The sequence below is a fragment of the Haliotis cracherodii genome, unplaced genomic scaffold (assembly GCF_022045235.1).
Source record: "Haliotis cracherodii isolate W230 unplaced genomic scaffold, xgHalCrac1.p SCAF_2, whole genome shotgun sequence".
Classification (NCBI taxonomy): domain Eukaryota; kingdom Metazoa; phylum Mollusca; class Gastropoda; order Lepetellida; family Haliotidae; genus Haliotis; species Haliotis cracherodii.
The window spans coordinates 15843544-15860242 of record NW_027266275.1 but is presented as its reverse complement, the minus strand read 5'-3'; the positions used below and the strand labels follow the sequence as shown (position 1 = coordinate 15860242).

Sequence of the window (16699 nt, the reverse complement as noted above, 5' to 3'; positions counted from 1 at the left end):
AACAAGACAGATCAACTTGCTGTTCTTCCAGTCAAGGAAAAGAAACAACTTCCCAAAACAAAATATCAATGTAAAACAAAGTAAAAAGCTTGTAGAAATATTTTATCTAAAAGTTTAAATATTATGCACAAAACCATCATCAAACAATAAAACTTGGCAAATGCTGAACAGGATTCATGGATATTATCTCCGAGAATAGAAAATATAGATAACATAATGACATTTTCTCATTAAATATCTAGTAAACACAAGATAACACACAAATGTCCAAAAGTTTTGAACTTCTAAGGTTTTTTTCGTTGTCATGGTTTGAGAGATCTAAGCACATGTCATACATGTGACAGTTTCTCGGTGATAGAGATGGAACAATATGTCTCCTTTGACCCTTGACAACTTAATTGTGTCACATTAATTCAAGAGGAAACACAAAACTGTTAATTACACAGAATGTAGAGTGTCTGTTATCAGTTCCAGTTCTTTAAACTTGATCACTGTTATGTTTACATCCAGTTTCGTATCATGTAATTTAACATCTCGAATGAAATGCTGTCGATGAATAAACACAAATAAACAAGAGAAATGACCCAGAGGAAAACAATGTCATTTTGAGTATTTACTTCTCGCACGAATGAATTTACTGTAAGCTGCGTACCGCACACAGAAACTTCAAGCATCCACGGAAATTTGACAAGCAAATTTGTAATATCAAAGAGAATGCCCAAAACATATTTCAAAGCTTGAGAAAGATGGCCAAAATGTGTAAAGGTGTGTGGACGGACAGATGGACTGATGGATGGACAAGAGACACTGGACATGTGATTTGGTTGCATACTACAGCTGAGTGAGGGTCTACACTGGGGGTATTCATGCTGATATCACCACTCCACAGTCACAGCAGAGTGAGGGTCTACACCTGCAGATATCACCACTCCACAGTCACAGCTGAGTGAGGGTCTACACTGGGGGTACTCCTGCAGATATCTCCACTCTACTGTCACAGCAGAGTGAGGGTCTACACCTGCAGATATCACCACTCCACAGTCACAGCTGAGTGAGGGTCTACACTGGGGGTACTCCTGCAGATATCACCACTCCACAGTCACAGCTGAGTGAGGGTCTACACTGGGGGTACTCCTGCAGTTATCACCACTCCACAGTCACAGCTGAGTGAGGGTCTACACTGGGGGTACTCCTGCAGATATCACCACTCCACAGTCACAGCTGAGTGAGGGTCTACACCTGCAGATATCTCCACTCCACAGTCACAGCTGAGTGAGGGTCTACACTGGGGGTACTCCTGCAGATATCACCACTCCACAGTCACAGCTGAGTGAGGGTCTACACTGGGGGTACTCCTGCAGATATCACCACTCCACTGTCACAGCTGAGTGAGGGTCTACACTGGGGGTACTCCTGCAGATATCACCGCTCCACTGTCACAGCTGAGTGAGGGTCTACACTGGGGGTACACCTGCAGATATCTCCACTCCACAGTCACAGCTGAGTGAGGGTCTACACTGGGGGTACTCCTGCAGATATCTCCACTCCACTGTCACAGCTGAGTGAGGGTCTACACCTGCAGATATCTCCACTCCACTGTCACAGCTGAGTGAGGGTCTACACTGGGGGTACTCCTGCAGATATCACCACTCCACAGTCACAGCTGAGTGAGGGTCTACACTGGGGGTACTCCTGCAGATATCACCACTCCACAGTCACAGCTGAGTGAGGGTCTACACTGGGGGTACTCCTGCAGATATCACCACTCCACTGTCACGGTGCAATCCAACATCATCCAACTCAACTCAGAACTGATTTTCAAAATGACCAGGCCTATGTTTTTCTCAAACTAATTCAAACCGATTAGCAACCATGGTGGTATAGTCCAGGCAAACAAAGATACCTCTTTTATTACAAATCTTAAAATCTTGACATGGTAATTATATTGGACTTTTTACCAGACAGGACCAAAAATTATTGATCTTAATGAAAATAAATTCAGGAGGCATGTGTTAACCGACCCACATAGTGAGATAAAGCTTTGATAAATTAAATGATCTGAATGACGCTCATACTAGCTTAAAAAAATGAAATAATCTGAATGATACTTGTACAGTTACAGTCTCTGAAAAAGATGGACGTCCATTGAGAGTAAATTGATACATCAAACATGTCTTGTGGAACCCTCATTGAAGTATTCCTAAGGAAGTTAGTCTATACCTCGTAGAAAGAGTTAAAAAACATTTAAATATCTTAATGCATTGATAACAGTATGAAATATGTCGTGATAAAATACATGGTATAAGAAAATTGACATACTGTGTCCATGCACATTGCATACACTATTGGTGTGCTCCTGCATTAACTCAACATAGCCTGAATGTACAGTGTACGTAACTAGGACAGTATACCTTTAATACCGATATTGAGTATTGCATAATATATAGAAGAAATATCACAACATACAGGGGATGGGTCTCTATGTACAAGGCAACTTTATATGTTACGACTAATTTCCAATTTGTTTTGCAAAAATATTACTCATTATTTTCATAAAATAATTTATTGAAGAAACTTTTCATCAATATTTCTGGTATATTTCTGGGTATTGAATAACCAAGTGACTGGATACCTTAAAGCGATATATTCTCCATATCTGGATCAGCATGACAACAGTGTAAGGTCGATAATAAAAAGCACCAACCCAAATCTCTGGCTTGACAGTTTAGGACTGAGAATTAGGGAGTGCCTTGAATGCCTTTCTACTCTCACCTGGTAACAGTTGATGTGTGATGAATGTTGATATACCCAGACAGTCAAAAAGTGAAACTGTACAAGTGTATTCAAAGTGAGCTTTACATTTCTGGATAGTCTATATCAATTGTTTGATAGGCATTACTTAGAAGATGACGGATGACAAACCAGACACAATTTATGCATAACAACTTCTTTAATAACTGTAAAGGTGACGTTTCGGTTTAGATCCTTATACCATTGTCAACATTGCCGTTACTGTAATTAAAGAAGTTGTTATCCATAAATTGTGTCTACTTTGTAGTCTATATCAGTTATGGTTTTGTTTCACTTCTAATCTAACGTAGTAGTTATTGTTTTAATAGATTCCACAAAACAATCTCAGCGCTAAGACAACCATAACTCCTTGACTTAGCAATGACTTATGACATAGCGTTAAGATCACTGTGTGGAATGGTGCTCCCTGATAGTGGCTATCCACTCTATTACTTATGACACTCCTGATACACGATTTGTACCGCATGTACCCTGATACGTCAACACTGCACAGCTAGTGATACACCTCAGTGAGGCCTGAAGCTTGTAGTGCTACTTGGACATGACAGTATGAGATTATGGCCTATTTGTGAAGGTACATGGGCACGTCTGTGTGGATGCGGTGCTGACTAGAGCTGTAAGGGGGGTCGGGGTCGGGGTCGGCTACCCGGAGCGGAAGTTGTCCACCCGGTACCACACCCTCAGGTCACCGACGCGGCGGATGAAGAAGTAGGCCAGCAGCATCCCGAATATCTGTGAACAGGAAACACACACACTTGAGTGAGAGGGCTCGGTGGAAGGATACATGGATGGTTGGTTGTTTAGATGGAACAATAGACAGATGGTTGTTTAGATGGAACAATAGACAGATGGTTGTTTTGATGGAACAATAGACAGATGGTTGTTTTGATGGAACAATAGACAGATGGTTGGTTTGATGGATACTGCTAGTTTAATGGATGGATGGATGGAACAACAGACAGATGGTTGTTTTGATGGAAACTGCTAGTTTAATGGATGGATGGTTGTTTTGATGGAACAATAGACAGATGGTTGGTTTGATGGATACTGCTAGTTTAATGGATGGATGGTTGTTTTGATGGAACAATAGACAGATGGTTGTTTTGATGGAAACTGCTAGTTTAATGGATGGATGGATGGATGGATGGAAGGAACAATAGACAGATGGTTGTTTTGATGGAAACTGCTAGTTTAATGGATGGATGGTTGTTTTGATGGAACAATAGACAGATGGTTGTTTTGATGGAAACTGCTAGTTTAATGGATGGATGGTTGTTTTGATGGAACAATAGACAGATGGTTGTTTTGATGGAAACTGCTAGTTTAATGGATGGATGGATGGATGGATGGAAGGAACAATAGACAGATGGTTGTTTTGATGGAAACTGCTAGTTTAATGGATGGATGGTTGGATGGATGGAACAATAGACAGATGGTTGTTTTGATGGAAACTGCTAGTTAAATGGATGGATGGATGGATGGATGGAACAATAGACAGATGGTTGTTTTGATGGAACAATAGACAGATGGTTGTTTTGATGGAAACTGCTAGTTTAATGGATGGATGGTTGTTTTGATGGAACAATAGACAGATGGTTGTTTTGATGGAAACTGCTAGTTTAATGGATGGATGGTTGTTTTGATGGAACAATAGACAGATGGTTGTTTTGATGGAAACTGCTAGTTAAATGGATGGATGGATGGATGGAACAATAGACAGATGGTTGTTTTGATGGAACAATAGACAGATGGTTGTTTTGATGGAACAATAGACAGATGGTTGTTTTGATGGAAACTGCTAGTTTAATGGATGGATGGATGGATGGAACAATAGACAGATGGTTGTTTTGATGGAAACTGCTAGTTTAATGGATGGATGGTTGTTTTGATGGAACAATAGACAGATGGTTGTTTTGATGGAAACTGCTAGTTTAATGGATGGATGGTTGTTTTGATGGAACAATAGACAGATGGTTGTTTTGATGGAAACTGCTAGTTTAATGGATGGATGGTTGTTTTGATGGAACAATAGACAGATGGTTGTTTTGATGGAAACTGCTAGTTTAATGGATGGATGGATGGATGGATGGATGGATGGAAGGAACAATAGACAGATGGTTGTTTTGATGGAAACTGCTAGTTTAATGGATGGATGGATGGATGGATGGATGGAAGGAACAATAGACAGATGGTTGTTTTGATGGAAACTGCTAGTTTAATGGATGGATGGATGGATGGATGGATGGAAGGAACAATAGACAGATGGTTGTTTTGATGGAAACTGCTAGTTTAATGGATGGATGGTTGTTTTGATGGAACAATAGACAGATGGTTGTTTTGATGGAAACTGCTAGTTTAATGGATGGATGGATGGATGGATGGATGGAAGGAACAATAGACAGATGGTTGTTTTGATGGAAACTGCTAGTTTAATGGATGGATGGATGGATGGATGGATGGAAGGAACAATAGACAGATGGTTGTTTTGATGGAAACTGCTAGTTTAATGGATGGATGGATGGATGGATGGAAGGAACAATAGACAGATGGTTGTTTTGATGGAAACTGCTAGTTTAATGGATGGATGGTTGTTTTGATGGAACAATAGACAGATGGTTGTTTTGATGGAAACTGCTAGTTTAATGGATGGATGGATGGATGGATGGAACAATAGACAGATGGTTGTTTTGATGGAAACTGCTAGTTTAATGGATGGATGGTTGTTTTGATGGAACAATAGACAGATGGTTGTTTTGATGGAAACTGCTAGTTTAATGGATGGATGGATGGATGGATGGAACAATAGACAGATGGTTGTTTTGATGGAAACTGCTAGTTTAATGGATGGATGGTTGTTTTGATGGAACAATAGACAGATGGTTGTTTTGATGGAAACTGCTAGTTTAATGGATGGATGGATGGATGGATGGATGGATGGATGGAAGGAACAATAGACAGATGGTTGTTTTGATGGAAACTGCTAGTTTAATGGATGGATGGTTGTTTTGATGGAACAATAGACAGATGGTTGTTTTGATGGAAACTGCTAGTTTAATGGATGGATGGTTGTTTTGATGGAACAATAGACAGATGGTTGTTTTGATGGAAACTGCTAGTTTAATGGATGGATGGTTGTTTTGATGGAACAATAGACAGATGGTTGTTTTGATGGAAACTGCTAGTTTAATGGATGGATGGATGGATGGATGGATGGATGGAACAATAGACAGATGGTTGTTTTGATGGAAACTGCTAGTTTAATGGATGGATGGTTGTTTTGATGGAACAATAGACAGATGGTTGTTTTGATGGAAACTGCTAGTTTAATGGATGGATGGTTGTTTTGATGGAACAATAGACAGATGGTTGTTTTGATGGAAACTGCTAGTTAAATGGATGGATGGTTGTTTTGATGGAACAATAGACAGATGGTTGTTTTGATGGAAACTGCTAGTTAAATGGATGGATGGTTGTTTTGATGGAACAATAGACAGATGGTTGTTTGATGGAAACTGCTAGTTAAATGGATGGATGGTTGTTTTGATGGAACAATAGACAGATGGTTGTTTTGATGGAAACTGCTAGTTTAATGGATGGATGGTTGTTTTGATGGAACAATAGACAGATGGTTGTTTTGATGGAAACTGCTAGTTAAATGGATGGATGGTTGTTTTGATGGAACAATAGACAGATGGTTGTTTTGATGGATACTGCTAGTTTAATGGATGGATGGATGGATGGAACAACAGACAGATGGTTGTTTTGATGGAAACTGCTAGTTTAATGGATGGATGGTTGTTTTGATGGAACAATAGACAGATGGTTGTTTTGATGGAAACTGCTAGTTTAATGGATGGATGGTTGTTTTGATGGAACAATAGACAGATGGTTGTTTTGATGGATACTGCTAGTTTAATGGATGGATGGTTGTTTTGATGGAACAATAGACAGATGGTTGTTTTGATGGAAACTGCTAGTTTAATGGATGGATGGATGGATGGATGGAAGGAACAATAGACAGATGGTTGTTTTGATGGAAACTGCTAGTTTAATGGATGGATGGATGGATGGATGGATGGAACAATAGACAGATGGTTGTTTTGATGGAAACTGCTAGTTTAATGGATGGATGGTTGGATGGAACAACAGACAGATGGTTGTTTTGATGGAAACTGCTAGTTTAATGGATGGATGGATGGATGGATGGATGGAACAATAGACAGATGGTTGTTTTGATGGAAACTGCTAGTTTAATGGATGGATGGTTGGATGGAACAACAGACAGATGGTTGTTTTGATGGAAACTGCTAGTTTAATGGATGGATGGATGGATGGATGGATGGAACAATAGACAGATGGTTGTTTTGATGGATACTGCTAGTTTAATGGATGGATGGTTGTTTTGATGGAACAATAGACAGATGGTTGTTTTGATGGATACTGCTAGTTTAATGGATGGATGGATGGATGGAACAATAGACAGATGGTTGTTTTGATGGAAACTGCTAGTTTAATGGATGGATGGTTGTTTTGATGGAACAATAGACAGATGGTTGTTTTGATGGAAACTGCTAGTTTAATGGATGGATGGATGGATGGATGGATGGAACAACAGACAGATGGTTGTTTTGATGGAAACTGCTAGTTAAATGGATGGATGGTTGTTTTGATGGAACAATAGACAGATGGTTGTTTTGATGGAAACTGCTAGTTTAATGGATGGATGGTTGTTTTGATGGAACAATAGACAGATGGTTGTTTTGATGGAAACTGCTAGTTTAATGGATGGATGGATGGAACAATAGACAGATGGTTGTTTTGATGGAAACTGCTAGTTTAATGGATGGATGGATGGAACAACAGACAGATGGTTGTTTTGATGGAAACTGCTATTTAAATGGATGGATGGTTGTTTTGATGGAACAATAGACAGATGGTTGGTTTGATGGATACTGCTAGTTAAATGGATGGATGGTTGTTTTGATGGAACAATAGACAGATGGTTGGTTTGATGGATACTGCTAGTTAAATGGATGGATGGATGGATGGAACAACAGATAGATGGTTGTTTTGATGGAAACTGCTAGTTAAATGGATGGATGGTTGTTTTGATGGAAAAATAGACAGATGGTTGTTTCGATGGATACTGCTAGTTAAATGGATGGATGGTTGTTTTGATGGAATGGATGGATGGATGGATGGTTGTTTTGATGGAACAATAGACAGATGGTTGTTTTGATTGAACAATAGACAGACGGTTGGTTTGATGGATACTGCTAGTTTAATGGATGGATTGTTGGTTTGATGGCCTAATTGACTGTTATTTTAAGCTTTACAGATACAGTCTTTCTATTTCTACTTAAGACTGGATTCTGAGTTTCCTCCTCATTCGAAGGCCTAGCAGTGATGTATGACCTCCGGCTGTGAGGACACCCACCTGTGGGATGGCACACCCCAGAGCCGTGGCGCCCACGTAGTCCAGGTGACTAGCCAGCCAGTTGAGGAAGGCGTCGGTGCAGCCCTCCGTGTAGATGACGTCACTCAGCTGGAACACAAGGTTCTCAAGTCTTCACATGGGCTTGTAAATAATAACAAAGGCGAAAAACATAATGGATAAATATTTTTACACTATGAACGGTAAACAACTTGTATCATTGCAATGTGCGGGACAAGGCGAAGATCGTGAGATTGGCCGAGCGCGCTCTCCCGCCTCGGCCTCGGTTAAACGGCTCATCGTCTATAACGCCCACCAATTATTTGGACCCCATTGGTAGCGTTGTAGCGAGGGACCACTGTACAAATATTTACAACAAAACACAACGTCCTTGGTTTCATGATTTAACGTGGTGGAGATGGACTGGTATACTTACTGTAGCATTCCCCATCACCCCGTAGCCACACGTCTTGGGTAGGGCCACATTCTGAAGCAGATGCACAGATATAAGTGCGGCATAAGAGTTGAAATGGGCTCTAACGTCACGTTCAAGATTATAGCGATTACATAGCGATGAGCTTCACATGTATGTATGGGCGAGTGAGTTAATATTTAAAGTCACATCAGCAATATTTCAGCCATATCATGATGTATGTATGTATGTATGTATGAGGCTGCTTGTACTAGTCCAGTTTAACATGAATAACCCACTAAGACACAGTATACTGACTCTGAGCCGACCAGTCCTTGTTTTAGCCCCTTAATGCTGAGCGCCAGGCTGGGTAAGAAATACCATTTTTGAATGTCTTTTGGTGTGAACCACCGACCTTCCGTTCAGACACTCTATCTACTCGACCACAGAGACAGTCTAGTGGCATCGGACAGGAAACACAGATGAGGGTGAGCAACATTTACTGAATTCTTTGTACGCAGAAAAAAGAAAGTTTTACTTTCTAAGTGATTATATTTTTCCTTTCATGGATTTGACTGACAGGCAAAAAGCCACCATCAGTAAAATAAATAAACACAGCTTCAATTTATTTCTATTCGTCTGACAACTCCATCTTTGAAAAAGACAACAAAAATCCAAAATCAAATTGTTAGAAAAATATCTTTAACCATGAAGTTATTAAAGTCTGGTTTGTTACCGAAGTTGCTGTGAAACCCCAATAACTAGATGTTGTCAAGGTAATGAAGAATTTATTAAATTACTGTAGTTGGACACAAGACCATCATGGTAAGAATTGCCAGGATGATAAAGTGAATCAACTTGGAAGACAACCAATCTACAGGAGTTGTTATAGGAGTCACTGCACCAGCCTTTATGGCCATCAGACAGCACTCTACCACTATACTGAACTAGCTATATCACTTACCTCCCTTACTTTACAGCAGGTATAGGGGACGCCACATGCCATGGGTTTAGGAGACACACAAGAAAAGTCTTTGTTGTAATTTATGTAGTCCTCAAACGTCTTGAAGCCGCAACATTTGAACTGCAGAGAATACCACACATGTATAGAAGACAGCTCCTATTTAACTTGCAGAAAGAAGCACATCTCCTGACAAGTTGAATACAGTGAGTGAGTGAGTTGGGTTTAACGCCGCTTTTAACAGTATTCCAGTTATATCATGGCGTGTCAGCTTAATGTGGGAGGAAAGCCCAAAGTGATGCAGGTCTCAGACGTTTACCACTTCGGTGAAACCCACAAGCCAGGTATGGTGCTGACAAACCTAGAAACATAATCGGGGCGAACCGGGATTCGAACCCACAATCATAGGTTTCTGGCGTCCCAAGGGACACAACTCTGCACAGCGAATCACAGCGCCTCAGATGACTGGGCCTCCCGTGCCCCCAGTTGAATATAGAAGATTATCAGCTAAAACAAATGTAATTTTGACTCCCGAGCATTGGTAATGTAACTAAAATAATGACTGTAAGACCAAAGTTGTTAAGGGATTGGCCAGTGAGTGATTGAATGTTGTTTTATGCCAGTCAGCAATATTCGAGCTATATCATGGTGGATAAATCTGGGTCAGGCAGACTAGTGGTTGATTGCATGAGCACCGAACCACACTTCTCATATACAATCAGCCAGGTAACAAGCTGTGAAATATCTTACGACAAGCATGAGTTACTGGAGACCTATTCTACCTAAGAGTGAGTGAGTAAGGTTTTACGCTGCTTTAACAATATTCAAGCAATATCATGACGGGGACTCCAGAAATGGGCTTCACATATTGTACCCATTTCGGGAATCAAACCCTGGTCTTTGGCGTGACGAGGGAACACTTTAACCACAAGGCTACCTGGCCGCCCTTATTCTACCAAAGAATTCCAGCTGGGACAAATGTAGAAACAAAGTGCCCTACAGGGTTAGATACGGTCACGAGTCCGCTAGTCTGACACAAGTGGAAATCCAGAAGGACTAGTTGTTTTCTAACAACATGGGTTATTTTCTATAAACAACTAGTCCGGAATGAGCTCAGTCTAGTTGGATATGACAAGCTGTGTCTACACCTGCACCACAAGGGGAAGTCTCCTAGCTACTCCATCAGGAGTTGGGGCAGGAGTGTCAGTGCTGAACTATAGTGGTGACACACTTACAGATTTCTGTATGAAGTTCATGGCCCGGGCAATGTCATCGTTCTCTGTATATTTCTCCACACCAAACATCAATTCATCACTGAGGATGTCGGGGACCTGAAGAATAAGAAAGAAAGTGTCAGTACAGTCAAAACAAACTTTCACAAAGTCACACAAGATATTATCACAAGTCTGATTCAAGTGATGAAATAAAATGTATACTATTTTTGAATGTGATATGAGTCAACTGAAGTGAGTGAGTGAGTGTGAGAGAGAGAGAGAGAGAGAGAGAGAGATAGAGAGAGAGAGATAGAGAGAGAGAGAGAGATAGAGAGAGAGAGAGAGAGAGAGATAGAGAGAGAGAGATAGAGAGAGAGAGAGAGATAGAGAGAGAGAGAGAGAGAGAGAGAGAGAGAGAGTGTATTTGAGTGAGTGGGTTGGGGAGTTAGTGAGTGAGTGTGCGTGCGTGTGTTTGAGAGAGTGAGTGAGTGTATGTGAAAGTGAGTGAGTGAGTGGGTTGGGGAGTTAGTGAGTGAGTGAGTGTGTGTGCGTGTGTTTCAGAGAGTGAGTGAGTGTATGTGAAAGTGAGTGAGTGAGCAGCTGAGTGAGTGAGTTAGTATGGTTTTCACACCTCTTTTAGCACTATTCCAGCAGTATCACAGTGGAGGACACCAGAATTGGGCTTCACATTGCACCCATTTGGTGAATCAAACCCAGGTCTTCAGCATGACAAGTGAACACTTCAACCACTAAGCTACCCCACAGCCCCTTACTGGGGATGAAACTGGCTGCAATATCAGGACAGCGAAACGTTCATACTGGACCTTAACCACTGTATGTAGCAAATCAAACCTGGATCATCCCAAGGGAGACCAACACACTCTCCGCTGGGCTACCTCACAATCAGACAGACATAGTTCAGTGTGTAACTATCATACACGACTCCTTGAGTTTTCATTCATTTAATGATTCTTCTCTTCCATTTCCAGAAAGTCCCCTACCACAAAATATCCTTTATGACAGCATTAAAACTCCTCATAATGTCCCTAACAAAAGTCGAACACCATAAACCCTAAGGTTTATTAACCCGCCATGAAAAAAAATATCCATAAATTTCGCACAAACACATCCTATTACGAAGCTGACAGCCAGGCCCAAAGGGCAATGCTAGGTTCTTTACAACAAAACACACCAATCAATAACTCCCTACATTAACACATTTTGTAAAAGTCTCAAATATTGTTATACAACATTGCCCCAACACTGAGGCATGAGCTCCACAATGGCACCCAGCATGAAGGCGTGTGCAGGGTCCATGTAGACGCGGTCGACGCTGTGGTCAGCATATGCCGTGTGCACCCATCTGTGACCCACTCCTGCGTTTATGTCCTCACCTAACTAACCACCAGCTGTGTCTGGCCTTTACGCTCGTATTGATCACACTGTACACTGGGTCTACAGACACATTACACAACTAGAAGCTTGTGTCTCCGTCTGTTGTCTGTGCTACCAGTGGTATAAAGAGTAAACAATCTTACCAGTCCATGTAAATCTTCAGGACGTACGCCAATTATTGAACTATTGGACACGAGCAGCTCCATCTTGCCTCAATCCCATCAAAGAATGATGAGGTGAGGTGAGGTCAGGTGAGGTGAGGTGAGGTGAGGTGAGGTGAGGTGAGGTGAGGTGATATTGGGTTTAACGAGTTCAAGATTATTGCACTTATTTAACGATGTGTGTGTGTGTACACGTATGTGTGTGTGTGACACAGTTTAACATGGCTCCCACCTCAGACACAGTTTAACATGGACACCCAACTCAGACACAGCTTAACATGACACCCAACTCAGACACAGCTTAACATGACACCCAACTCAGACACAGTTTAACATGGACACCCAACTCAGACACAGTTTAACATGGCACCCAACTCAGACACAGTTTAACATGGCACCCAGCTCAGACACAGTTTAACACGGCACCCAACTCAGACACAGCTTAACATGGCACCCAACTCAGACACAGTTTAACATGGACACCCAACTCAGACACAGTTTAACATGGACACCCAACTCAGACACAGTTTAACATGGGCACCCAACTCAGACACAGCTTAACATGGACACCCAACTCAGACACAGTTTAACATGGACACCCAACTCAGACACAGTTTAACATGGACACCCAACTCAGACACAGTTTAACATGGACACCCAACTCAGACACAGTTTAACATGACACCCAACTCAGACACAGCTTAACATGACACCCAACTCAGACACAGTTTAACATGGCACCCAACTCAGACACAGTTTAACATGGACACCCAACTCAGAAACAGCTTAACATGGACACCCAACTCAGACACAGCTTAACATGGACACCCAACTCAGACACAGTTTAACATGACACCCAACTCAGACACAGCTTAACATGGACACCCAACTCAGACACAGTTTAACATGGACACCCAACTCAGACACAGCTTAACATGGACACCCAACTCAGACACAGTTTAACATGACACCCAACTCAGACACAGCTTAACATGGACACCCAACTCAGACACAGTTTAACATGGACACCCAACTCAGACACAGTTTAACATGGACACCCAACTCAGACACAGTTTAACATGGACACCCAACTCAGACACAGTTTAACATGGACACCCAACTCAGACACAGCTTAACATGACACCCAACTCAGACACAGCTTAACATGACACCCAACTCAGACACAGTTTAACATGACACCCAACTCAGACACAGCTTAACATGGACACCCAACTCAGACACAGTTTAACATGGACACCCAACTCAGACACAGTTTAACATGGACACCCAACTCAGACACAGTTTAACATGGACACCCAACTCAGACACAGTTTAACATGACACCCAACTCAGACACAGCTTAACATGACACCCAACTCAGACACAGTTTAACATGGCACCCAACTCAGACACAGTTTAACATGGACACCCAACTCAGACACAGCTTAACATGGACACCCAACTCAGACACAGCTTAACATGGACACCCAACTCAGACACAGTTTAACATGACACCCAACTCAGACACAGCTTAACATGGACACCCAACTCAGACACAGTTTAACATGGACACCCAACTCAGACACAGTTTAACATGGACACCCAACTCAGACACAGTTTAACATGACACCCAACTCAGACACAGCTTAACATGACACCCAACTCAGACACAGTTTAACATGGACACCCAACTCAGACACAGTTTAACATGACACCCAACTCAGACACAGCTTAACATGACACCCAACTCAGACACAGTTTAACATGGCACCCAACTCAGACACAGTTTAACATGGACACCCAACTCAGAAACAGCTTAACATGGACACCCAACTCAGACACAGCTTAACATGGACACCCAACTCAGACACAGTTTAACATGACACCCAACTCAGACACAGCTTAACATGGACACCCAACTCAGACACAGTTTAACATGGACACCCAACTCAGACACAGCTTAACATGGACACCCAACTCAGACACAGTTTAACATGACACCCAACTCAGACACAGCTTAACATGGACACCCAACTCAGACACAGTTTAACATGGACACCCAACTCAGACACAGTTTAACATGGACACCCAACTCAGACACAGTTTAACATGGACACCCAACTCAGACACAGTTTAACATGGACACCCAACTCAGACACAGCTTAACATGACACCCAACTCAGACACAGCTTAACATGACACCCAACTCAGACACAGTTTAACATGACACCCAACTCAGACACAGCTTAACATGGACACCCAACTCAGACACAGTTTAACATGGACACCCAACTCAGACACAGTTTAACATGGACACCCAACTCAGACACAGTTTAACATGGACACCCAACTCAGACACAGTTTAACATGACACCCAACTCAGACACAGCTTAACATGACACCCAACTCAGACACAGTTTAACATGGCACCCAACTCAGACACAGTTTAACATGGACACCCAACTCAGACACAGCTTAACATGGACACCCAACTCAGACACAGCTTAACATGGACACCCAACTCAGACACAGTTTAACATGACACCCAACTCAGACACAGCTTAACATGGACACCCAACTCAGACACAGTTTAACATGGACACCCAACTCAGACACAGTTTAACATGGACACCCAACTCAGACACAGTTTAACATGACACCCAACTCAGACACAGCTTAACATGACACCCAACTCAGACACAGTTTAACATGGACACCCAACTCAGACACAGTTTAACATGGACACCCAACTCAGACACAGTTTAACATGACACCCAACTCAGACACAGCTTAACATGGACACCCAACTCAGACACAGTTTAACATGGACACCCAACTCAGACACAGTTTAACATGGACACCCAACTCAGACACAGTTTAACATGGACACCCAACTCAGACACAGTTTAACATGACACCCAACTCAGACACAGCTTAACATGACACCCAACTCAGACACAGTTTAACATGACACCCAACTCAGACACAGTTTAACATGACACCCAACTCAGACACAGCTTAACATGGACACCCAACTCAGACACAGCTTAACATGGACACCCAACTCAGACACAGTTTAACATGACACCCAACTCAGACACAGCTTAACATGGACACCCAACTCAGACACAGCTTAACATGGACACCCAACTCAGACACAGTTTAACATGACACCCAACTCAGACACAGTTTAACATGGACACTCAACTCAGACACAGTTTAACATGGACACCCAACTCAGACACAGCTTAACATGACACCCAACTCAGACACAGCTTAACATGACACCCAACTCAGACACAGTTTAACATGGACACTCAACTCAGACACAGTTTAACATGGCACCCAACTCAGACACAGTTAAACATGGCACCCAACTCAGACACAGCATACTGATTCCCAACTGACCAGTCCTTCTTTAAGCCCTTCAATGCCTAGCAACAGGCAGGGTAACAACAAACACCATCTTTTGATGTGTTTTAATATGGAGCCGTGGATTGAACAACCGATTTTCAGTCTCCAGGTAGACACTCCACTAGACCGCTGACACTGACTCAAATAATGATAATGAAACATTCTGCAGCAGCTTCAGTATCTGACACGGTAGATCTTCCCAAAGCTGCCTATGTCCATCACCGACACTATTTACTGCATACAACATGACAAACCCTAGGGACTTGTAATATGGTAAAGGTGGTACTTAGTGTACAAGTCAAACATCACTACTGGGAAAAAAATAAGTAAACTTTCACTGCCATGAAGAAAATAAATGGTATGTTCACTGAACTCTTTCATTACTCAACCATTTTTTCACGACCTTCCCTTCAATTACATAATTATTTCCCCAAGCATGTCATGTTTATCATTGACCCGCCTCCAATTCTCCCCGACCCATCCTTCCCCTGAAGCTATTTCTGGCCATGCAGCATGAAGTGATGAGAGAGCTGGTCACTCTACTACTTCACATGGGATTTAGTCACTTAAACCTTCAACCATAACTGGGAATGAAACATCAGTATAGAAATGGCTAATTGGACATAATGTAGAGAATGAATTCCAGCTCGGGTGAGGATTGTGGGTTGGTTGGGTGGGATAGTGGGTTGGTTGGGCGGTGTGGGATAGTGAGCTGTCTGGATCGGGTAGGATAGTGGATTGGTTGTGTGGGATAGTGGGTTGGTTGGGCGGTGTGGGAGAGTGGGTTGGTTGGGTGGTGTGGGATAGTGGGTTGGTTGGGTGGTGTGGGATAGTGGATTGGTTGGGTGGTGTTGGATAGTGGGTTGGTTGGGTGGTGTGGGATAGTGGGTTGGTTGG

At 42.2% G+C, this 16699-nt stretch overlaps 1 protein-coding gene across 1 annotated transcript in view; it reads right to left on the bottom strand.

The window, feature by feature from the left end:
- Positions 1-1460: 1460 nt before the first annotated feature.
- Positions 1461-16699, bottom strand: part of LOC139468752 (tetraspanin-15-like) — a 91095-nt gene continuing 75856 nt past the window's right edge. The window contains exons 4-8 of the mRNA XM_071250883.1: positions 10854-10949; positions 9622-9741; positions 8682-8732; positions 8249-8356; positions 1461-3543 (exon numbers count right to left, since the gene is read on the bottom strand). Coding sequence (XP_071106984.1) covers positions 3454-3543; positions 8249-8356; positions 8682-8732; positions 9622-9741; positions 10854-10949 — 465 coding nt within the window. The 3' untranslated portion in view covers positions 1461-3453. The remainder of the gene's footprint in view (positions 3544-8248; positions 8357-8681; positions 8733-9621; positions 9742-10853; positions 10950-16699) is intronic.